Source organism: Polistes dominula, unplaced genomic scaffold (assembly GCF_049000335.1).
Source record: "Polistes dominula isolate Pdom_NZ unplaced genomic scaffold, Pdom_raw_medaka contig_82, whole genome shotgun sequence".
Classification (NCBI taxonomy): Eukaryota; Metazoa; Arthropoda; class Insecta; order Hymenoptera; family Vespidae; genus Polistes; species Polistes dominula.
The window spans coordinates 3,777,796-3,803,946 of NW_028301046.1; the positions used below are offsets into that span (position 1 = coordinate 3,777,796).

At 31.9% G+C, this 26,151-nt stretch overlaps 1 protein-coding gene across 6 annotated transcripts in view; it reads right to left on the minus strand.

The window, feature by feature from the left end:
• Positions 1 to 466: 466 nt before the first annotated feature.
• Positions 467 to 26,151, minus strand: part of scalloped (TEA domain transcription factor 1 homolog scalloped) — a 176,079-nt gene continuing 150,394 nt past the window's right edge. For 5 of the 6 annotated variants that reach the window (XM_089175359.1, XM_089175358.1, XM_015336113.2 and 2 more), the window contains 6 exons: positions 17,490 to 17,620; positions 11,437 to 11,592; positions 7,945 to 8,160; positions 6,933 to 7,162; positions 6,400 to 6,634; positions 467 to 6,270 (listed from right to left, as the gene is read on the minus strand). In XM_089175359.1, coding sequence (XP_089031485.1) covers positions 6,157 to 6,270; positions 6,400 to 6,634; positions 6,933 to 7,162; positions 7,945 to 8,160; positions 11,437 to 11,592; positions 17,490 to 17,620 — 1,082 coding nt within the window. In that variant the 3' untranslated portion in view covers positions 467 to 6,156. The remainder of the gene's footprint in view (positions 6,271 to 6,399; positions 6,635 to 6,932; positions 7,163 to 7,944; positions 8,161 to 11,436; positions 11,593 to 17,489; positions 17,621 to 26,151) is intronic. The other variant, XM_089175360.1, reaches the window with a different exon arrangement.

Below are 26,151 nucleotides of genomic sequence, written 5' to 3' on the forward strand. Positions count from 1 at the left end.
TTCTTGTCAAACGTTTCGTTATCTTAAAAAAAGAAAATGAATATAAAAAAGAATATTTATCTCAGATACATAAAAATAGTTTAATATGTAATAAAATATCTCTCGGTAAGAAAATATTGACCCAGGAATTTAAATATTTAATCTGAATTTATATATATATATATAAATTTGGATGTGTGTATAAGATGGAACTGTATTCATAATTTATTACAAACAAGTCACATGATTTTCTTTACCAACTCTCGCAGGAGTACGTGTTACAATACATAAACGTAATCGCTGGAACCCGAACAATTTTTTTGATGGTCTTTAAGTAAATATGTACAAAGATATTCAACAAGATTGTGTGTGCCATTGAACGTATCATGTATTGTGTGTGTACAGTGCGAGTTATTTTTTAATCATCATTCCGCTTAATCTACTTCTGCGTTTGTATCTTTGTCGTTTCTCGATTTATTTGTTTTAATTTTTTTTTTTTATTTAATTTTATTTTATTTTTTTTCATTTTCTTTCGATATCATCAATATAGAGTGAGAGAGTACTATTTTCTATCTTCACAGAAGACATAGATAAATATATATTTTCATAATCTTTTCTTATAAATGTAATTCGCTTACTTTAAAATCATTATTCATTAATGTTAATAATATTAGTGTGTATGTGTGTATGTGTCGGTGCTTCTTCATTATTATTTTTAGTTTTATTTTAATTCTGTTTATTTATTTTTTAATCATTATTATTATTATTATTATTATTATTATTATTATTATTATTATTATTATTATTATTCATATATTTCTTATTTCAATTTTCATATCGCTCTGATGATTCAATGAGTTTTCCTATGGTTTAGTTTAATATTTTTTTCCTTTCCTTTTATTTATTTTTTTCCATACTAAAAAAAAAAAACAACTTATACGAAAGAAGACATCTTGTTCATTTATTTTATATTTTTGTTTTTGAGAGCATCTTTCAAAATCATTGCACGCAGTTTTTGAAAGAGACGATTTTTTCGATTGGTTTTCTTTTTCTCCTTTTTATTTTTTGTTTATTTTTTTTCTTAATTTTACTAATATTCTCATTTTTTGTTGAGTCCGATTGTAATCTTATCAGACACGATATTTTTCTATTTTTTTTTTTTTTTTTTTACTTTAAAAAACGAACCACAAGTACGTAAACATAAATACTATTTTCTTTGCGAACAAATTCTAATTAAATTTATCGTCCGAACGTGAGAGGGAGAGAGAGGGAGATAATTTAAAAAAAAAAGCTATAAAAACATGGTTCGTTAAATTGTTAATTTAAAATCGTGTCTATCAAAGATTACAATTTTCACATACGCGTACAGATTTTGCCAATTGAAAAACAGAAACAATAATAATAATAACATTAATTTTAAAAAATAACCAAATGTTTTAAGTAAAAAAATGAATGATCGTGATTGATTGTTTGATCGTAAAAGAAGAAGAAGAAGAAAAAAAAATAGGAAGGAAAAATATAATATAACAATAGGTAGAAAAATGTGTAAGCTGCCCAAAAAAATAAAACACATATATGCGTCCACGTATAAAGTAAATATAATATAACATATATATATATATATATTCCTTTCTTAATAAACCAGTCAATCGCAAATACAATTAAAAGAAGAAAAAAAAAAGGAAAAGAAAAGGAAAAAAAAAACAAACGTGTAATTAAAAATTCCTATTTCTCACCTTGAATAAAAAACAAAACAAAAAAAACGCGACATATTTAATATTTCTGACTAAAAGAGAGATCAAAATACATTGCCACTTGTTCCATAAAAATTAATTAAAGCGAGAATACAATAAGTAAATTAATGCTTCCTTAAAAATTATGTGTACAACAATGATTTTTTTTTATTTTTTTTTTATTTAAATGTATTTAATATTATCGCTCATCATTGCTCTCATTCGGTAAATCGCTAGGCAAGTTATTTATTTATTATTGTTTGGGAAAATGAATGATTGATCGGATAAAAAAAAAAAAAAAAAAAAAAAAATTTCTCGGTAAATATATACAAATCACCTCCTCCCTAATCATCGATTTTGTTTAAACTATTGTATATATATATATATGTATATGTATATATGTATATATACACAATATGATATGATATATATGCATATATATGGCGTGTTTTGTGCATTTACATTACATGTCTTCAAGAAAGAAAAAAGCACGTTTTTGGACGGCCGTAAATGACGACAACTTCAAGCTCGTTTAACAATAAGTGCATTAACAAAAACAAACGATACGTTTTTCTTTTTTATTCTTTATCATCACGAGAACTTATTAGATTTCTAACATCTAAGAGAGATCGAAGAATGTTTTTTTCTTTTCTTAATGCACTTATCGCTCATACCACACGTATACACACAGATAAATAACACCTTAAATTCTCTCCCGTATTAATAATCATTATTACAAAAAAAAAAAATTATTCATAACGCAGAAAAAAGTAAGTAAGTAAGTAAGTATGTATGTATTCGCGTTTTTTTATTCGCAAATTTGTAATCATAATGCATTGAAATATGTGAGTTTAAAAAAAATTCAACGGGAGGGGTGTTTTGTATAAATTTACTAATATCTCTCGTCTTTCTCTCTCTCTCTATATATATATATATATATATATATATTTATTTTTTTTTTCCAAATATTTGGAAAAATATTTGGAAATATATTATATTTGTATATATATATATATTTTTTTCCCCGTGAGAGACGAGATTAAATAAAAAATGATCGTAAAAAAAATGACGATGGTCCTCTACCCTTATTTTCTTGTTTATGTGTTTTTTTTTGTTTTAATAATCCTGTTTTTTTTTTTTTTTTTAAAGAGTGCCACTGCATGAGTATACGTACATGTGAAAAAATTATGTATATACATATATAAAAAAAAAAACTAGAAGAAAAAGAAGAAACATAGTAGTCCGTACGTGTGAATCATATTATTAAAATTATAAAAAACTGTTTAAGTACGAAGCTTGATCAAACAAGGCCATTATTGTTCTATTCTCGTTTTGTCTAAGCTCATGTAATAATTTATTAGATTAGCCTTATATATTTCCTATTTTTTATTGTTGTTTTTATGTCCTCCAAAAAGAAAAAAGATACGAAGGAAAAAAAATAATATAACGTTTGACCAAATAAATCTCGTACGCATGGAGTCTAAAAAAATAAACCTAATTAATATTATTACGTTCCTTTTGCTATCACGTTTCTTTTTTTTCAAATGATATTTTAACTTTTCGTTCGATACGATCTGGACAAAAAGATATAAGAAAAAGGAAAAAAAAAGTACACGTTTCAAGGTCAAGTCTTCGAAAATAAAGAACAAAAAAAAATAAAATATTAGCCATTATCTGTGTGTTATTTGTTTCATGTATCGAAAAGGGTTTGTCGTGGGGTGGGATTTTTCAATCAAGTATTAAGGGTACAAAAACCTACAGACGAACAATATAAATTCATAAATGGTAATAAGAAAAATCAAACAAAGTTATACACTATAAGTAAGAAAATCATTCTCATGTATAAGAACTATAGAAAAAGAAGAAGTAGAATGGGGAGAAAAGAAAAAACATAGATCTTAAGAATAAAAAGTAAAATGATTACAAGAAATACAAACACATCCCTTTCTAAACCTAAGTGTCGCTGCTGCCTATTATATTGGGTGGGGGAGATTGATTGATTATGCACATATAAAACGTGCATAATTAAACGTTTCGATTATTTCAAAATCGGTATATATATACGAACTATTATGCTATATATATATATAAATCGATCTTTCTTAATATTTAATCAAATATTAAAAAATAATAAAAGAGATTTGTGTGCAGCGCAAACAACTCTCTCTCTCTCTCTCTCGCTCTTAAAAAACATTAGTTTATATAACTAAAGAAACAGTTTTCTCTATGATAATAAAGCTTAACGAAAGAAAAGAAAGAAAAAAACTTAAAAGAAAAAGAAACAGGTGTGTAAAATGTATTAATTTATTATATAATTTGTTTTTTGTTTGTTTGTTTGTTTGCTATTCTCTTGACCTTGCGTTTGTTTGACTGATAAAAAGAAAAGAGAAAAAACGGGTTAGAAACGAAATAAAAGAAAGAAAGAAAGAAAGAAAGAAAGAAAGTAAGAAAAAAGGGGGTATGGGGTGTTGTGGCAGGTTAATAATAATAATCGATGAAAATCCGAGAAAACTTAAGCGATCTCATAAATGGCATACGTTTTCGTAAATGTCTAAATCTCCATTTCGTATTTAAAAATTGGAAATCACTTAGATAACTTTATACACGATCATTTTTTTTTTTTCATAACAATGTAAATCCTCGTAATTGATTACGTTAATATTTAACATATATACTCTTATAATGTATTTATATGTATATTCTGTGTATGGATGTCTTGTCTGATCTATCGTCTAATTTTAATTAATAAAAACTATATATAATACTAAAAATTATATATGATGGGGGTACTATGCCTTTCCGAGATCACGAGTCTGTTTCGTCGTTCCTAGGTTTTTCCTCACTTTATTCGTTATTTTCGTATTCCCAAATTCCTAATATATATATATAATATTTATATATATTTCGTTTCGTTTACTTTTTTTTTTTTTTTTTTATTCTCACATTACTTTTTGTTATTATTTTCATTTTCCTCTATCTTTTTTTTTTCTCCTTTATCAAATTTTATTGTCACAATTATTTTATTTTATTTTTATTTATTTTTTTTTTTATTATTATTATCATTTATTTATTTATTTTTTCTCATATAACTTAAATTTATCATCGTAATCTTTCCATTTTTTTTTTATTTTTACTAAAAAATGTATTCTTGTCGAACTGAACGAGTTCGTCGACGAATCATCGAAGAAGTATTCACAAAATATATATATGTATGTATATATATTTATATTTAATTATTATTTATATCTATCATTTCTCCTTTTTTCTTCCTTTTTTTGTGTTTGTTGTTATTGTTTTTTTTTTTTTTTTTTTTTTTAAACATTTACACTTCCGGTATTTCCATTTAAAAAGTTTTCTTACCGTTGTTGTTAGACAAGTCAAAAAGAAGAAGTTTCTCTTTTCCTTATATACGGAGAATCGCGGTCCCAATATAATTAATAGAAAGTTTGAACCTTGAATCAAACTCAAGCTCGGGCTGGCCAGTACTTCGGTGTCTCTGTATCTCGAAATTCTTGTTTTACAAATATATATATGTGTATATATATATATATATTTATAATATATATATTTTTTTGTTCTTTTTTATTTATTTATTTTTTTTTTATTATTTATTTAAGAAGTTTCTACTGACAATATTCCAAATACTGCACACATTGTTAATGCAAAGATAATAATGATCGAATTCGATGTCCAATTGTAGGACAATTACTACTACCAAGTAAATCCAATACAAAAATCGATGATAATAATAATTTCGAAAAAAAAAATTAATGTAACATTTACGTAAAAAAAACAAACATGAATCCTTTTTCTTTTATTTTTTTTTTTTATTTCGACAATTACTACGTTTTTCTTTTCGATTAAATTCGATATTCGATAAAATAATAATTTATTATAATATTAATATTAATATTAATATTAATAATAACACGAACGCATTATTATTTTTCTTCGAATCATTTCGCATTAATTAAGTTTAACCGTCAATAATACTGTCACGGTGAAAACAAATTTTTAATTATTATCACCGTTATATTATAGATAAAGAAAGAACATTGTCGATAGAATTTCTTCGTCTCTCGAGTGCGGAAGTGAAAATATTTTGTGTGTAAGTAATATGTATCCGTTGTTTTTCTTTTTTTTTTTTCATTTCATGTATACATGTATATGTATATATTTTATGTGTGTATGATGTTTGTCTCCCGGGTGTATATGTAAACAGTATAAATGTATAGTGTATGATTTACGAACAGTATATATCTATATTTCATAGTATTCACATATTCGTGTTTCTTCTCGCGCGTGTGGTGGTGGTGGTGCATTTATGTATGTATTTAGTGTATATAATTAGTGTGTATATATACGCATACGGATGATTCTTTTTTTATGTGATGGTAGGCACTGATGGGGGTAGATGGCTGCATGACGAGCAGGTTCGATCAGGTTAGTCCTTGACCAATCTGTATATGTGATGTTGGGCACCGTGTTCTGACGTCGATACTTCGAACACGTACGCCGTACACAATAACGTTTCCTGTGTATCCCTGTTCGTTACAACCTAAAATAACAATCATAAATAATAACGTCATATTTTATAAATTAATAAGTTTGAAAAACAATTTAGATAAAAAAGAAATTTATTTCTTTTCCATAAAGTATACTTGCAAAATTGTACAAATGTTTTTACCTGAAGGATGGTGAAGTTTTCGAGAACGCTGTTCATCATGTACTTCTCTGGCAGGTGCTTCAACTTGTGGATGAAGTTAATCATATATTCGCACATCGGTGAACGGCTGATACGATAGACGAACCTGCCATTTTCGAACCTGGCGTACTCCGTTTCCACCTTTTCCACCACCTGTTTTCCGAAGGAGCAAACTTTCGTCGAACACGTTATCGTCATGTTCTCGTTGCTTTCGTATCTAAAAAAAAAAAAAGGAAAAAAAAAGGAAAGACGAAATTAGTATTAACTTACAATAATAAATTAAAAAGTAAAGAATTCAAATAGATCGGGTAAACAAATTTGAGATATTAGAAAACAACCCCTATTTGAAAAATTGTAATATAAATATAGAATTGTATTGTTTCAATGATTTATTTAAGATAATATATCTATATAACTTTGTTTGTTAAATTATAGTAATAATTTTAAATTTTGTAATAAAAATTGAAGATTATTTGTGGTAATTTTTAATAATAAAGTAAATGAGATATACTTACTGGCTCGTCACGCCATAAAACGCTCCAGTTTCGTCCTGAATATTGGTATTGAGATCGGCCCAGAATTTAACGAGGAAAAAGGCAGCTTGGGGTCCCTTGTCGTATAGTTCCTTCAAACCGCCCTTCTTCTCCGGGAATTTATCGTATATTTGCCTAACGTCGACGGCTTCGAGTAATGGATCGGCATAAGTCGCTGATCCTCCTATGTGGACGAACAGATGCTTGTGGTACTGTAAAAAATTGTTAAAAATCGTCTAACGTTAATTAACCCGATTTACACTAACGTCAATGCAAAAATTTCTTTCGATTATATCCGAACCACTGGAACTCTTCCATATCGATTATTATGAATTTTTCCAAATGTGTCCGGCTGTCTATTGTATCGGCTACACACTGCTTTGCCTTTGAACTTCTTCCACACATGTCATCCACAAGTAATGAATTTCTAAAATCAATCTCTCTATGTTAATCTAAAAATTCTCCTTCTAAAAATTTCCGTTGATGAAAAACTGCATCTCCGATCCGGAAGATTGTCACCCAAAAATGAAACACCCCACCCCTACAACCCTATACGTAGGTACGTTTGTAATTTTATGTTAATCAATAAAATTAACTTCTCCAAACTAAACTCTCTTCGATAATCCCGTTGATTGAAAACTGCATCCTGATCCGGAGGACATTGTCTCAAAAATGAACCCTCCAACCCATCCGCCCCCCCCCCAACACACACACGTTTGTAATTTTGATCACGATCAAACGAACAATCTAATTAATCATCACTCCTTTACTAATACTAATCCCTATCTACTTGCCTGTTTATTATTATTATCATTTTAACAAAACCCATAATCTTTGCAAATATCATTCACACGTATTCCTCTTTTGTTCATTTATTATATGAAAAGTAATTCAAATTAAATTGTACACGTAATAATAAATGTGTTATAACTTGAAAAACGCATAAAATTGAATAAAAATGTTATTTTTATTGACAATAGTATTATCAACTTACAATATCCTGGTCTCTTTGTTGCTCCATATATGCCGAAAACTCAACCAGCCTTAGCTTGTGAGTGGCAATGGCTCGGCCTTCCCATGGTGGTGGAGGTTGTGCCTGGACCATGTCACCGCTCGAGACCGCCGTCGCCGGTTTACCGGTGTACGCAGGTTGCGGGAACGGTTTGACATCCTGGGACGTTCCTGGCTGCAAACCTGGTTGCCAGAATTGCTGAAAGAGTATAAATTAATATTATGATCTTATGTTTTATTTTTTTCCCCTTGTTCCACTCTTGTTAAACGAAATTTTTTTTCTTTTTTTTTTTTTTTTAATTAGATATTTACAAGCTTTTCTTTTCTTTTCTTTTATTTTCTTATACTGTGTGATCTAATAATATTAACCCTTAACGATCCGAATTTCATTTAATTATCATACTTCGACTTGCGAAATTTTAAATGTCAAATTTGAAATACTACAATGACGTGTTAATTTTGATTTTAAATATTACAGTAACGCATGTTAATGACTAAGGAGTATAAAAAATTTTTGTCTCGTAATTAATTACCAATAACAACCCAACGATATATTTGAAGCAGAACGCCGAAAATCAATGGTGCCTGAGAGGCACACTTGGAGCGTTAAGGGTTAAAAAAAAAAAGAAAAATCAGCATTGAGATGTCTTCCAGTAAAGAAAATTGATATTTATATTATAAGATATCGTTTTTTAATCACGTTTAGGTTTAATGGTTAAATTACAGGAAGATAATTCTTTCGCTTGATCTTTTTCTTTTTTTTTTTAATTATTGCCAGCAATCGAATTATTAAGATTAGGAAAATATATATGTGATATATGAGCGAACACAAATGGAAGATTTGATATGATTGATGATAACAGTTAAATCGTATTAAATGTGAATAAAAACAAAACATAAAAAGAGAGAAAGAAAGACAGAAAGAAAGAAACAGAGAGAGAGAGAGAGAGACAAAGAGAGAGAGAAAGAGAGAGAGATGTATGAGAAGACAAAATTTGGTAAGCTAACATTGCCAAATATGCTCGCAATTTAAGACTCTCGATATTTCTAGTTTTCCATATTTTTAAAAAATATTACAAAAATTTATGTAATCATATCGAGAATCTAATTATTTCGAGCTTGCTGTCAATTTAACAACGAATCTCATACCAAATAAGTAGTTATAATGCAAACGTATATAACATATAAGTATTTAGGTACAATCCCTTGTGCTTGTTTGTGTGTATGTGTGTGTATGTGTGTGTGGATAGGTGTATCTATGTGATTGTAAATTCGTCTGTAAAGAGTGTATGCCCACAGGTAATACATATATTATGTACAAGATAAGAACGAACGGACAAATTCAACAATACACAACAAGGATATCCCCCAGGGGCTAGCAGCAAAGAGCGGAGGTTTGTTCTGGCACAAGGGTGCTTTTATTCCCTTGTCGTACAAGCTACCTTGAGAAACAAAAATTATTAACAAAAGAACAACAATTTAAAGAAGATAAAAAAAGATATAATAATAAATGATTGAGAATAAAAAATGAAATAGATATAAAAGAAAAAAAGATAATTAATACAATGATAAAAAACAGATAGAAAATAATAAGATTATCTACGCGATATCGAATGTCCTCGTCGTATTCGTCGTCAGTGTCTTCGTCGTCCTCGTGTTTTTTGATTTAATTAATTTTTTTTTTTTTTTTTTTTTTTTTAATAAATAATGCGTCCGAATTTTTAAACAATTACATTTTAAGACATACTTTTTTTTTCTATTTGGATGAAAATTAATGTTTTTATCTCACATATAATATATTTAGGATATAATATTACTTTGTATATAAGCCAACATGATAATATTGAATTATTCAGACAAAAATGTATAGATGTGATTCGAGAGATAAGTTAATTATAAAATTAAATTAAAACTGAAAAGCCCGTATATATTATATTATTAAATGTAATATAAAAAGCGATCTTTCATCTTTCCCCGTTTCTTTCTCCACACACTTTAATAAGAGCGTTAATATTTAAAGTTGAAAGTTATCGAAAAGTTTTCTCTCTCTCTCTCTTCCTCTCTTTTTCTCTCTTACTTTTAAGAAAGAATAAAGTTATCTATCATAGTCGCTAACAATTAACGTTATCGCGCCCGAAAGAATATCAGAAAAGAGAGAAAGAAAGGTAAGAAGAAAGAAAGAAAAGATAGAAAGAACCCCTCCTCCTCCTCCCCCCCAAAAAAAAGAAAGGAAAAAGTGTTTCCATTTATTACAGTCGACTTTATAAATGATTGAAGCTCTTTCGAAAAATACAAAAAATAAAAATCTAACATAAACGTTCGATCGCCATAATATAATTAGTTATTATAAAAATAAAATAAGCCGAAGAATTGTTTTAAAATGAATCGAAAGCGTTCAAAGATACACTTGCATCGCCACACAGAAAAAAAAGCAAAAAAACTTTTGGTTTTATATTTTATATATATATATATATATATATATATATATATATATATATATATATATATAATATATAATATATATGTAATTAAGATGTCAAAAGGAGAATGAAAGGAACAAGAACAAAAATTAAATCCAATAAAAATAATGACAGAAAAAATATAAAGAGAAGGAGAGAGGGAGAAAAAGAGAGAGAAGAAGAAGCAGAAGCAGAAGAAGAAGGAATGAGAGAAAGAGAGAGAGAGAGAGAAAGAACATTTTTATAAATTATTCGAATTTAAGTTAAAATCGAAAAGATGTTGCATTTGCAATATAAAAATAATCATTATTAGATACAACGATTTAGAAATAACAAATAAACAATTTTATTTTCAAGGTCCTTGTAATTTCCTTCTTTCTTCACATTTATTTTATTTTATTTTTTTATTATAAGACGACGACGAGAGATTGTAACATGAATCGATTGGACACGTTTCATTTTGTTAGATACTTATGTTCATTCTCTTCTCTCTCTTTCTCTTTCTCTTTCTCTTTCTCTTTCTATCTGTCTGTCTGTCTGTCTCTCTCTCTCTCTCTCTTTATTTCTTTCTCTCTATTTTAACTTGTTCCATCGTCTTTGCTTGGAAACTCCGTTGGTGGTGATATTGGTTGTGTCTTCCAGCAAATATCTCGCGAATAGATGAATGACAAAAGAAAAGTTCACAAAAAAAGTAAAAAACAAAAAGAATGAAAGAAAAAAAAACACCTAAAACAACCCAATTTTTTCTCTTTCTTTCACTTTCCTTTTCTTCTTTTCAAATTTTGTTTTTTTCGTGCATTGACGTTAGATAATAGTAGCAGTAGCAGTAGTAGTAGTAGTAGTAGTAGTAGTAGTAGTAGAAGTAGCAGTAGTAATAGCAGTAATAATAGTAATAGTAGTAGTAATAGTCGTCGTTGTCGTCGTCATAGAAAATGAATTGTTTTTTTTAGTTATTGTTATTAAATGTCGTTTTTAAATGGGGTTTCTTTTCATCATCATCATTGATCGGGACTTACCGCTCCGGGATAGGAGACAGGGGTGGAAGCGTGAAGGGCAAGGGGCCCCACGAGGGCAGGGGGCATCTTGTTGTGTATCGCACTCCCAGCTGATACTATCTGGGCGCTCGACATGCTCGACATTGTCTGGAGAGCCTTCTCCTTGGCGGCATGATCCTGACAAATTTCCACACCACGTATTAACTACTACGTATTGTCGAAAAATTATTAAACCCCGTGATTTTTTTCTTTTTTTTTTCTTTTTTTTTTTTTGTATCAGGGGTAAAAGACCAAAGTATCGCAAGTTTGTTTCTACCATAAATAAATTGATGTATCTTTTAACTTGTTTTTATTTTTCTCTCTCTCTTTTATCCTTGTTATTTCATTCTTGATTATACGTGTCGTGTTTTATATTTTGCATTGTCAAATATTGGCCCGATAGATAAATGTCTTTTTTTATTTTTTTTTTTGTGGAGGAATAAATTTTATGAGGATATTATTTCTTTTTTTTTTGTTTTGCTATATTAAGAGTGTAGATTAATATTATAATTTTATGCATACAATTTATTATAATTTATTTTAATGTTAATCTATTCGTTAGAATGTATTATAATTATTATACTTTTATAGATGCCTCTTCTGGGCTGGCTCGCCGAAATATTTTCAATATTTTATTTTGAAAAATTCTAATCTCTCCCTTCAAATTTAATTGTGGATATCGATTAAATAATTTTCTTCTTCTTTTTTTGTCTCCTTTTTATCAAGTTATGCACAGCGTTATCATTGCAGTTGATTGGAATGAACGACGACGACGAATGCGAATTAGCTAACGATAGAAATTTACCATTAATTTCGGGTTCGATGATTTTCGTACGAGGGATCTCGATTTTAATCATGGTCGACTAAAATAGCTGACGAATTAAACGACTGAAATGAGAGAAAGAGAAAGAGAGAAAGAGAGAAAGAAAGAAAGACAGAAAGAGAGAGAGAGAAAAGCATGATAGTCATAGTGTTCGAAAAACTGCCATTCCCCCAAAACAGGGATTTTCAATTTCGTTCATAAATCCATAATAGAGGACTCGATGTTGGCGTTTGGTGCTTGGAATAAAAGCGTGTTCTATAAAAGGTAGACACGAAACACGAAGAATTCATCGATCGTGCCCATCGACGAAAATTCAACCCCCCTTCCTTCCCCTCCTACCCCTCTCCACTTCCTCTTCTGAATTTTACTACATATATATATATATATTTCAAACGCTTATTTCGGTTCCAAATGAAATAGATTTTTAACAAAAACAAAACACGATGCAAAAAAAAAAACAAAAACAAAAAAACGAAAGAAATTAAAAATACGAAATAAATAAAACCCATAAAAAAGGACAATCGAACGAGGAACGAACGAATGTGAACAAACGAACAGACGAATAACCGAGAGAGACAGATATACGTACACATTGATAAAACGAATGAGAAAGAAAGAGAGAAAGGGAGAGAGAGGGAGAAAAAAAATAAAGTTTTCAACGTACAGGGGTTTGTCCCCGGGCAAAGTATAACGTTAAACGACGAGGCATCTCGCATAAATACCTTCGTGAAAGCTCGAATGCCGATAGCAAACAAAAAATCTGCCTCTCTTTCTCTTCCATCTCTTTCTCCCTCTCTCTCTCTTCCCAAACTCGATGCCGTTGGCCACCGGCCGCGAACGGTTTATAGTGGAAAATCAATTCGGTTAATTGAGAGGGAGTCGGCGTGCAGAGCTTTTTTTAATTTCTACCCTCTGCTAACGGCGCAACTCGTAGCGTGCCCCTTCCCTTCCCCTTAAAGCCCCTTCCCTCATCTACCAAGCTCAACACCCCCGGCAGTCCGTTCGTTCGTCCGTCCATCCGTCCATCCGTTCTCATCCCTGTCCTCGACCAGCCTGGTCCACTACTCCTCCACCCTTCACAACCCTCCCCCTGTCCTCCTCATCCCGCGCGTACAACCTTCCTTCCATCCTTCCTTCCTTCCTTCCTACCCCTCTCTCCCCCATCCTCCTCCTCCACCACCTCCACCACCTCGTGCGCATCTCTCCCAAATACACGCGAGGAATGCGGGATTGGATGGGCAACGAGCTGGACATGTTTATCGACATTCTGAAATGCCGTACGGTCGTTTTTGGGCATCCCGCCATCCGAAGCTACGTTTACACAGCAACGATCAATTAGACTAGAATGCGCGCACACACCCATGTGTGTGCTGCTTGCTCCTGCTATTATTTTCGGAACAGATAGGACGAAAAATTGAAACACACCGAACCGTGGTGGTTTAGCGCTGCGCGAATTTCTCTCCTCCCTTTCTCTTTCTCTATCCCTCTCTCTCTCTCTATATATACATATATATGTCTATCTCTATCTCTATATCTGCCTCCTTCTCTCTCACTTTTTCTGTATACGCTTTTACATCTCCACCCTTTTTTTTTTTTATATTTTTTTCCAACAGGGTTTTTATTCCGCCCCACGGAAAATACGGATTTTCATAGCGCGTACTCGCCGAGCCACGATTTTGGAATTAAAGGTACCACCAAAGGTCCCTTTTATGTGCTCTTTATTTTCTTTCACAAGCAAATTAGCTGTTTAACGTTATGCCATCGTGCAATTACTACAAAGAGAATTTGAAAAAGAGAGAGAGAGAGAGAGAGAGAGAGAGAGTGAGAAAGAACGAAGTTAAATAGAAAAGAGAAATAATGATGAGAATACGAGCAAGAGAAAAGAAGGAAGAAGAAGAGAGAAAGAGAGAGAGAGAGAGAGAGAGAAAGGGAATATGAAAATATAGTTCGTACGAGTATTATAACGAAAAGAATTTAAATAAATCACATGAGTAAATTATTCTTCCTTTATCTTTTTTTTTTTTTGTTGAACGTTGAATTTGGTCTGTAGCCTAAAAAATTCCTTTTGCGGTAGAAGGTTCTCGGAAACTGAGGAAACTTTAAGTATAAAGAGAAAGATATACCATATATACATATATATGTTACGTGTAATGTAGAATATGTATAATAAGTAATTATTCCACAAATAGTCAGAAAGCTTTCGATCGATCTATAAAATATGTTTCAGTTAACTGTGTTTGGTAGAGCAGGAGGAGTGGGGAAAGGGATAAAAATCTCAAGTTATTATAAGCGAAACAAACCACGACAGATTGCTAAAGAACAGAAAGACACAAGGAAACAGCGAATGTTCCGAAAATAAACGATCTAGGATAGTTAATCTGTTGTCAAGCTGAGAGAGTGTCACTGTTCTTTGCCTTAGCTGCAATAAATGATCCTTCGTTATGATCTCGTTGTCTCCTTGTCTTTCCCTTATATTAGCTTGAGATTTTACCCCATCTCCTCTAGCCCTGTATTTTAAACGCAACCAATTGAAGCACATTTTATAAATTGATCAAAATCCTTTGGTCATAAAATGGCACTTAAATACAATTCCAACATTATACACATCATTTATATATATATATGTATATATAGAAAGAGAGGAAGAAAGGTCTTCAATGTTGTAGTAACGAAATGGTCGAAATGGTAAAGGGTCGGTTACTCGGCCCTTTTCGGAAACGCGGCGAGCAGAAAATTACATCCGTCGTACTTTAGACGTTACAAACTCCTCCTCCTCCTCCTCCTTCTCCTGTTCACCCCCTTGATCTCCCACCTCTTTCGTGGTGTTGCTGACTCTCTCCACTCGAATAATGTTCAAGGTATGCGTAAGTGTGGCTATGGTTTGCCCGTTGTTCGCGACGCTTTCATCCTAAAATGCAGTGTGTGTCGAATAGAACTTGCAAGCATTTTACTCACGAATCACTAATTAGAATCGAAAGGATGTGTTTCCTCCTCCTCTCTTTACTTCTCTACACACTTCTATCTCTCTCTTTCTCTTCTCTTCTGTCTATTCGTCATTCATACATTCATTAATTAACGCTTTGAACGTTTAATACGCCTACGAGTAATCGATAATGATACGTAGTACCATTTCAAAGTTGGTTAATTAATTTTCAAAAGATATTTCCTTTTACTTACAAACGTTCAATTAAATATTATATTCGATCCGATTATGTTATAGGGGGAAAAAAATATAAATAAAATAAAATAAAATAAAAAGATTAATCTCGAAGAAGAATTTGTATATTTTTCTATAAATTTTTTTTCTTTTTCTCTCTCTCTCTCTCTCTCTTTCTCTTTTAATAAACATAATATCTCACGTGATAATTTCAAACGAAAATTGCAACGTGGTAAATAACTTGCAAGTTGTTTTTCCCCCTACGAATAATCGTTAATTACAATCGACAGGATATATCTTTTCCCTTCCCCTCCTTCCACTTATCAACAACTCGTCATTCGGTCATTAATTAACGCTTTGAAAGCTTTAATACGCCTACAACTAATCGATAATGATACGTAATACTCTCTTTCTCTCTCTGTCTATGAAGTTTATTCATTATCTAAAGAACCGTACATTTATACAAATGTCTAATTATACAACAAAAACAAAAGATAGATTACTAATATAAACAATGATCATAGTTATAATATTTCTTATCAATCATTGACTATTCTATCAACTATTTACTAATAAAAAGAAAAATCAAAAACTAAATAATAATATCATTTAACAGTTAACCGTATTCCTTTCTCATATACTCATCTATACCCAACATAATTCGCTTTCTCCGTGTTCTTCCATTTTCCCCTCGTTCTATGTTTGTTTCCTCTCCCTTTCAACCCCTCGTCCTCCTTCTCCCACCTCTTCTACTATATCTCCGCCGTCGAACGGAAGCACGGAATGAATCGTACTTTGATTTATTAACAGGGATGATAGGAGGGAGAAAAACAGAGCAAGAGAGAGAGAGAGAGAGAGAGAGAGAAAGTGTGGAGTGGACGCAGAAACGCGTGCTTCGTATCGTATCGTATCGTATCGTTTCGTTTCGTTTCGTTTCGAATAGAAAAGGGGATAAAGAGAAATAGAAGGAGATAGAATGAGTGGGTGGTGGTGGTAGTGCACGATTGTTCGCGAATCGCTTTAATAATTTAGCTGTTGATTAAACGCCGCGGCACGGGGTTCATTTTTACGCGTGATTTATTCCACTGTAAAGCTCTCGACGCGTCGTCCTTCGTTTCTCGAACGAATGAACGGACGGACGTTTAACACGGATTTCTCAATATCGTTTATCGCTCTTTCTATCATAAATTCTCACTCTATTCACTATCTCTTTTTTTTTATCTATTTTCACCTTCCTTTTTTATCCCTTCCTCTTTCCCTCTCTTTCTTTCTTTACCTTTCTTTTTTTCCCTCTTTGTTTTTTTTTATCTATTGCCTTCTCTTACGTGCGCAAAAGGCGACGCAATTACGCGTGTTTTTCTTCCTTTCGCTCGAGATAATATCGTTTCCCGGACCCTTAAAATACACGACGAGCCAGCCAGTCAGCCCGTTATGCGAAACTTCCTTCCCTTCTTTGTTACAAGGGAAAAGACGTTCCAGTTACTCTTCCCCTCCTGCACCTCCCTATATTCTTCTTCCTCTTCTTCTTCTACTTGTTCTTCTTCTGCTTATTTTATTTTTCTTCCCTTTTTATTCCCCCTCCTATCTTCATCCGAACGAGTCATGAAAAACGCTAACGGAAGCATCGAACGCTTTTATCCCTCCACAAAATTAAGGAAGTTGCGGCACGGCTCACACGAAACAAGCAAATCTGTTTGTCTTTTGGATGTAATATTATATAAATATATACATACGCATATATAGATACATACATATATATGTGTTTATATTATGGGTGAACGAAAAAAGAGAGAACGGAGAGTTTAAACAACAAATAATACAATAAATAAATAAATAAATAAATAAATAAAGGATCAGAAATTTATCTATCGAATAAATGTGTACTTTAAAAGAAAGTGTTTGGTTTAATGGGAAAAATATGGTCAAAAGAATGGGGGTTGGATAGAGGGGTCAATAAAAACAAAATCATATCGTCCAATAAATCAACAATTTGTACTTATTTGTGTATCCGTTAAAAAAAAGACGTTTTTTAAACAAGACGACAACAACACTCACCACTTTGAGTTTCGCCTGGATCTCACGAAGTTTTCTCCTGGCTAGGACCTGTATGTGAGAAGAGACCTGCTTTCGTGTTCTCGTCTTACCGGTCCTTAATTTGATATAACGAGCGATCAGCTCGTTCCGACCTGTAACACAAAAGTCAATAGAATGCGTTTAGATGCATATATATAAATTCATTAGATATTTCATAGATTAAATATCGTTTCAATTTGTTTATCTTTTTGAAGTGAAAACTTCTTTAGAATAGGGAGTGATTTGAAAAAAGTGAAACACAGCGGCAAGCGGCGGTGCAACGGAGCGGCGGGCGGCGATGTAACGGCCACGATATTTAGTAAGAAGAGAAAAAAAGACAAACATATAGGATTGAGCTTGCGAGAGAATGAGACAGAATATAGCTATATAGTTTTTCCTATTCTCGGACTCCTCTTTATGCTCTGCTTCGTAGTATCGCTCCTGGTTGTATATGTGTGTGTTGTGTGCGACTATATACTACGAAGCGTAGACACATAAACAATAATGTCGATACTATACCTATTTGTAGGTAGGAGCGATAGAAGGGTAGAAGAATAAACAGAGATAAGCACGTAGGTATTCGACAGAAAAATAGGGTATAAACAAACCGACGGTTGAAATAAAGAAAAAAGGCGCGTGGTCTATTTTTTCTTACTAAACGTGTCATTTCTTTTCTATTTAAAAATGTTGTTCTATTTTATTGACAAATTAATATTAAATTTTTTATTTCGCAAATATTATAATTAATAATTATAAAAAATATAGAATATAATAATTGTATTGTCTGCATGCATTTAGAAAAAAAAAATGATTAAAAGATACATCAGAGAAAAAAATATATCATGTGTGTAGATCACACGTGTTAGAAGTGAAACCTTCAAAAAACTAAGTTTCGAAATAATGAGACGAATACAGATTATCAGGTGTAGGATAATTGTAGGATTTATTTCTTATAATATTATTATTATAATATTGTTACCACATTCAAAAATTATTTTACGTTTTATTGACATTAATACATAACATATTACACAGTAAGCAAGTTCTCAATTTAAAGAAATGAGACGAGTTACTTATGGTAACTAAACACCTCTCTGCGTGCACGAAATGCACGAACGCGTTCCGTAGAAATCTTTGAAACTTCCCTAATAATTTCTTTCCGCAGATTTAACGACACTGTTCGGCGTTAATTTACGATCGAGAGACACTTGGATCACAATTGACAATATCTCATTGCGAATCATCTGAATAGAAAATAAAAAATAATGTTACAAAAGTGATTTATTGAGATTATGTTTGTCTAGTATGAGTAAAAAGGATTAAGAAAAAAATATTTTGATTGGAAGCTATTTAATGACTTACGATGAACGTTTTCACTATTTCTAATTTAAATTTATTCTAAACTTATTTTAATATTTTATTATAAATAATAATTGAGTATTTATAACAATATTAATTTAATATAGAAATGAAATCTATTAAGTTTAAATATAAATGAACAATATTTTGTCGTTGGCAAATATTTTGACGATGAACTTTTTTTATATCAGTAAGATTTTCACCATTTAAGGTAATGTATTGAGTATTTCTAAAAAATTGAATATTTATAATAGTCCTAATTAAATATAAAAATGAAATTTAATCGATTTAGATATAAGTGGACAATATTTAGTCGTTGGAAAATATTATGACGATGAAATTTTCCATCGGTAAGATTTTCACCATTTAATGTAATGTATTTTTAAATCGCATTTGAATACTTTCTATCGGTATATACAAGATAATTATAACTCGAATAGAGAACCAAGTCCAACAGATGGTCTGCGCGTATCTTCTTGGCAAGGGTCAAGGAGCCAATCGAGATTTTACGTGAGTTTCAACAGAACCCTTTCTCCATTTGCATTGAGGTCTGCTTTCGCTCTTTCTCTCTCTTTCTCTTTTACAATCGTTCTCAATCCTAGCATACTATCACGTTCGTCTTTTCGTTTAATAATTATTATCGTTTAGAGATAAATTGAATCTAATAATACGGTGAATTATTCAAAATGACCGTGCGAAAACAAAAAGTGTGATTAAATTCGTTAAAATAACGTTACAATATTTTTTTCGATCAATTCAAAACAGAAAAGAAAAAACAACAGCACGAGATTATTTTGATTTTTATCCAATTAAATATTATTTATACAATCCTTCATAACTCTTTACTTTTTCAACGTTTCTCAGTAATCGTTAAACTCCGTCGTCAAATAACTTATAAGAGAATAAATATAAACTAAACACGATATTTGATTTCTAAGAAAACTGTATTTGCATACATGGTAGAAGAGTATGTCGCGTGAGTATTATAATGGACGCGTAATACCTTGGAAAATAAAAATAAAAAATAAAAAAAATAAAAAATATAAAAGAAAGAAAACTATGCTAGATCGTGCATGCAAAAAAAGCGACCACGAAAAGAGTACTTGCAGAGGAAGGTTAAAAAAAGAAAGAAAAACAGGTAGAGGAACAGAGAGAGAGAGAGATAGAGAGAGAGATAGAGAGAGAGATAGAGAGAGTAAGAGAGAGAGAGAGAGAGAGAGAGAGACACGCTTTTAATCGGCATAGTTGGGTAAACACGAAATACTCGGCCGACAACGAGCACGGATTTAAAGAGCATACAAGAGAGGGAAGAGAGAGGGGGTTGGTTGGCAAAGGCTAAAGGGGTGAAAGAGAGAGATACGCGTACACTCAAATTAATTCGAGCACTGCATTCGAGTTTTCAGTGGGTCGCGAAACGCACGTTTGGAACATACCCCCCTACCCCTACACCTACCCCGCCCACGCCCGATGCTGTCCGTTTGTTCCACTCGTAGCTACGATTATAAATGAAGAGAAATAAAACATGGCTCGCCGCGATTAAATGCGAGAGAGAAAGAGAATGAAAGAGAGAGAGAGAGAGAGAGAGAGAGAGAGAGAGAAAGCTTCGCACGAGCCCAGAACCGAGAATGAGGATATTAACGTTGGTTAACGCGCGTACGATTGTTCCCGTGAAACGAGTAGAACGATGGGAACTACCAAAGTTAAGAGATCATCGAATATAACAACTTTTGCTAAAACTTATTATAACTGTATTATAACGTATATTAATAAAAAAATATATATATATATATATTCGTCTATTTTAATAATATAAATAAATTAATTTTTAAAACACGAAAGAATATTACAGATGTTATGAATAAAATTTAAAATACAAAAATAGAACGATGAAGTTAGGAAAGTTAAGAGATATCATGGAATACAATATGTTCAATAAACAGTCGGATCAATTCTAAATTAAATTGAAGATAGAAGTAAAAAAAAAAAAAAACAAATATTATAAATTGGTATTAGAAATTGAAGATTTCTTTATATATTTTAATACTATATTCGATTAATTTTGAATACACAAAAGAATATAAACCATATAGTAATATAAACAATAAAGTATATTTATAATATTGAAATAATTTGTTTTTCATATCGAGATACGAAACTTTAGTTAAAGTTTTGTTATGAAAGTATGCAATGTATCATCATATTTTTTTGGTTCATATACTTGGAAAAACAAAATTAATTTGTTTTAGCTCGATAACAGTGACTTTTGATACGTATTGTATTTAAAAAGCGCAAAGAAAAACAAGTTATTAATAATATGACAGATTAATTTTTAATACACAAAAGAATATTATAAATGTTATGAAAAAAAAAACATGTTTAATAATCAACTGGATCACACAATTCTAAACTAATTTAAAGATAAAAGTAAAAAAAAAAAGAAAAATATTATAAACGGTATTAGAAATCTAAGATGTTTGGGATAATCGATAAAATAACGAGGGATTCGATGATAGGGGTAGGAAAAGAGGTTGTGGTGGTCTAGGTGGGCGTTAGGAGAAAAGGATAAAGGAGTGCAAAAGGGGGAAAAGAGAGAAGCCGAAGCATCGGGAGGAAAATATTCGAGATTCCAGGCGAACCGCGTGATGACTCAATTTTGCAAAGACCTTTAAATGGCTCGCTATGAACCACGCGCCATTGCTGAACGAGCGAGCGCGTTCCTTCTCTGTTTTTGAAGGCCGAACATTCTTCGATGAGAGAGAGAAAGAGAGAGAAAGAGAGAGAAAGAGAGAGAAAGGAGAGCTCGGTTACGATGGTTTAAGGTACCTTGAGATACAATGCTGGATACAAAGGACTCTTTCTCGAACTTTTGTCTTTTATCTTCGCGAAAATTTGAATAATTTATAACTAGGTTAACGAGACACAAAAATTTAACAATAAAATTTAAAAAAATAAAAATAAAAAAAATATTACATGTATATGTATGTAAATAATTAAAGTGATCAGCTTAAAGTATGAAAGAAAGTAGTATTAGATATTTCAATTGGATAATAATAATATGAATTTACAATAAACCAATAGTTTAAGGTATATGACATGAAAATTTGATATGTGATTAGATCCGATAACAAAAAAACGTTTTAATTTTAAAGTAAAGGAAAAAATAAGAGCAAAGAACATTATGTTATTGAAAGAAAAATTGATTAAATATTTAATCTCATTTTTAATTACTTGCACCTATTGTGAATTCATATGCATATTAATGTCATTTTACAAAACTACTTGTTTTAGCGTATAATAAAATTCTTTTTTTTTCTTAAATCTACAATTTTCACGATTTAATTGAATTATATAATTTAATACTGACATATACACGATGCGTATATATGTAGATATATATGTATATTACTCACCAGCAGTACACACGAATTCGTACACACGTGTATATAATTTGCATAACTAACTAAAAAACGCACGCACACAACACGCACACGCGAAAGTAAATTTGATAACTTTTCTAATAACGCTGTATAACATCTCGACTTGTCGAAGAATACTGACAATAAAGTATGATAACAACTACATATACCGAATCACCTTTCAAACGAACACGAAAGTCAATGTGTTTACAAATTCGACAAAGAGATTCTTAATAGAATAAAAACAATGTCGATTGAATTTAAATACCTGCCGAGTATTGGGATATGCTTACATATAAATAACAAAACTTTCACGATCGAGAGTTCGTTCTTTTTCTTTCTACAGAAACGTTAGTCGATCGACGTTATGCATGTTAAATATCAAATGTTATCAATGAAATACACATACATACAATTTTATGAATATTTTATTGTAATATTTTAAATATGTATACGTATACGTTATTGTTAAAATATGAAAATATAATACCAAAAATATTACATAAATAATAAAGTAACAAAGGTAAATAAGTTAAAATATGAAATTGATATTTGATATGTACATTAGATCCAGTAGAAAATTACAAGACTAACGAAACATTGATTTTTCAAAGTACAAGATAAGATAATTACGAGTATTATCGTAAAGTAGAAATGTAAACTTAAATAAATATCTAATTTCAATCTCTTACTTTTTAACTACTCGTTTCTCAACTATGAATAATAACATATATATATTTAACGATTTAACGTCAACATAGATATACATGATCTTCATAACTACTTGTGTGTGTACACGTATGTATATGTGTACCGAACGATGATCGGGGAGGGACTCTCTGAATGTACACCATGCGACGCGACGAGCAATCAACGTAAATCACTTGCCCGATGCTCAATTTAACAAGAAGGGCCATTATGATCGTGGACTCGAAGTAACGAGCACCGAGCATGGTCTTTCTCTTGCTATCTCTCTCTCTCTCTCTCTCTCTCTCTCTCTCTCTCTCTCTCTCATTCTATTGTTCCCTTCGGTATCAAAAGATACAAATATATGCTAAACATTGTCTAGAGTAAGAATGTACAATACATTTAATTACATATATCTGCTACTTGACTTAACAATTATCCGTGATTCTCATTCTGATTAAAATTTCATATTATTTTATTATTTATTTAAATATATTATTTGAATTGAATGATAATATCGGTTGTCTAGAAAAAAGAAACTCCTTATATTAAACAAAAAAAAAATAGTATACGAATTTAATTATATTTGTGATTCAATGTACCTAAGAATTATTCCAAAACGTTGTATCATTTTGATAATTAATTTGAAACAGTGGGATGGGATCAATGAAAAATAATCTTTTTTTTTCTTCTTTTTCTGGATTATTAAATACGAGATGGACCTTGACAATATAACATTACTAACATTAGTACAAACAACAGAAGGGTCCAAGCTTTGGACGTATCAAGAACGCGGAATTGAGAATGGTCCTCCTGAATACACTGGGAACCTCACCGCGAAGCATCGCCACTAATGGATGGTTCACAAACAGTGCCTGATGCCGATCCTCCAGGTCTCGAAGTGCGTTTAAGCTCGTTTAGTCAATTAGCAAATATACAGTAGAGCGGTTAGGTTCGAGTCAAGGGATGACCACTCGAAAAGCGGGCCTAAAGCTTTCCCTCCTACCCTCTTTCTCTCTCTCACTTGCTTGCTTGCTTGCTTTACTGTCTGGTACTGTTCGCTTAGGAGAATACTCTTCAAAGATCTCTCAAACCTAACCACTTGAGATCTATTTCGATCGATTTTATCATCAATTTGATTTCAACTTTCTTTGTCATGATCTATATACCTACACTTGTATTAAGTAAGACATACACATACTATCAATCAAAAGTATGGTTAAACGTCAATTATCTTTTGCTCATTTCTAACGAGATTGTTTATAATTAAACGTAATAGAGATAGATGATCTTAACGAAGATATCATCACTTCTCTTCGTAGACCTAATACTTTTCTTTATGAAAACAATGCTGAATGATGAAAGTATCGTTTAACGTGATATCGCGTATAATACTGATCCCATTGAATACTTTTATTTTACTTATAATTTGAACAATTTGAAGAATTCTGATAAAGATAAAGTCACATGTTAAACAAAGAATAAATGAATTTTTAACAAAATAAAACTTGTAATTACTGGATAAGCATAGAAATGCGAATATAGTTGGTGAAGTAATGAAAATTTTAAGCCGATATTACGTAATATTCTCGATCGAATATTTTCATCATCTTAGAAAAGTGAAACGTCAGTCGGGTTAATTTATCCCGTAGTACATTTATAACAAGATAAAATTTTCTGTTCATTGAAGGATTCGAAGCGGGGAAGTAAGGTCTCTCTTCATTGACAAAGACTCATAGCTCTATGAAAAATAAAAAAAATTTCTTACGAACAGATAACTGAAAGAAAAAAACGAGAAAGAAGGAATCTTCTTCTTCTTCTTCATCTTTTTCATTTTTTATTTCTACTTTTTTCTTTCGATTAGGAGGGACGTTAGACGACGTGACTTTCAGTCTTGAAAAGGATAGAAGTCGATAAGTGTCCTTGCGTTGGAAGAAGCATCTTCGAATCTTGACACGCTTAGCCCTCCTCCGAAAAGTATCCCCCCTTCCCTACCCTCTCAACTACCCTATCTATCTATCTATCTCTTTCTTCCTCTGTCTTCGGAGTAACATCAGGCAAGGAACCTTTCCTCCTGCCCCCTTTCTCTTCTTATCGTCCCTGGGCGCCATTCCATCCATCTTCCTTTCTTTCCATTTTCTTCTCTGCTACGCTACTAGGAAGGTACCACCAGTATCCTCCTACCTACCTACCATCACCAACACCATCAACACCAACTCTACTGCTACTACTACTACCACTACTACTACTACCATTATCATGAAACGTATACAACCAGAAGCAGTAAGGTCGTCTTTGGTGGCGTCGTATCGTCGCTGACATCCGTACCAACACGAACGCGATCGTGCGACCGTGGGCACACCATATCATATCCTCAGCCAAGCTCCAACCCACCCTTTGCCCTTCTCTACCCTCCCGCAGACGGTCCCTTTCCGGGAGCCCTGCCCGTCCCACCTACCCCTTCGCCTCCTGCTCCGTTCACTAATTGCACATTCTTCGCATAGTTTCGCCACCCTCTGAGCCACCCTCATCCACCCACTACCAAGTCCCCCCTTCCCTCCTCTCGTCCCTCTCATCCCTTATTCCCCCGACCTCTCGTCGTTCCTTCCAAGCGAAACCTAGGCAGAAGGGAGAACGAAAAGGGGCATTGCAAGCCCTCGACACGCAACCCCCATTCCCTCTCTCTCTTACTTCTACCGACAAACTATCTCTACCGTTCTCTCTTCTTTCTTTCTCTCTCTCTCTCTCTCTCTCTCTATTCTATGTCTTTCTTCTCTGTCTCTCACGACAACACCAACTCGCTTCCAGTTATAGGTATTTTCTACACATATACTTTCGCACTTTCACGTTTCTCTCGTCTTTCACGTCCCTGACTCTACGAACCTAACACGTAACTTTGTCTTTCTATCTTTCTCTATCTATCTTTCTCTCTTTCTCTTTCTCTTTTTTTCTAGGTTTACTTTTTCTTTTACACTAACTCATCGCCATCGACGTCTTCCAATCGTTCTCTTCTACCTTTCCCTCCTCCTCCTCTTTCTCCTCACCAACTTCTTTTTTTCTTCCACTATATAGTGAAAAATAAAAAAATAGACAAGAAATTCTTCTAATCGTTTAAAAAAAAATCATGTAAGAAGCATACACTCGTAAAGGTTAACGTAAATGGTGTGTTTTCATCGAACATG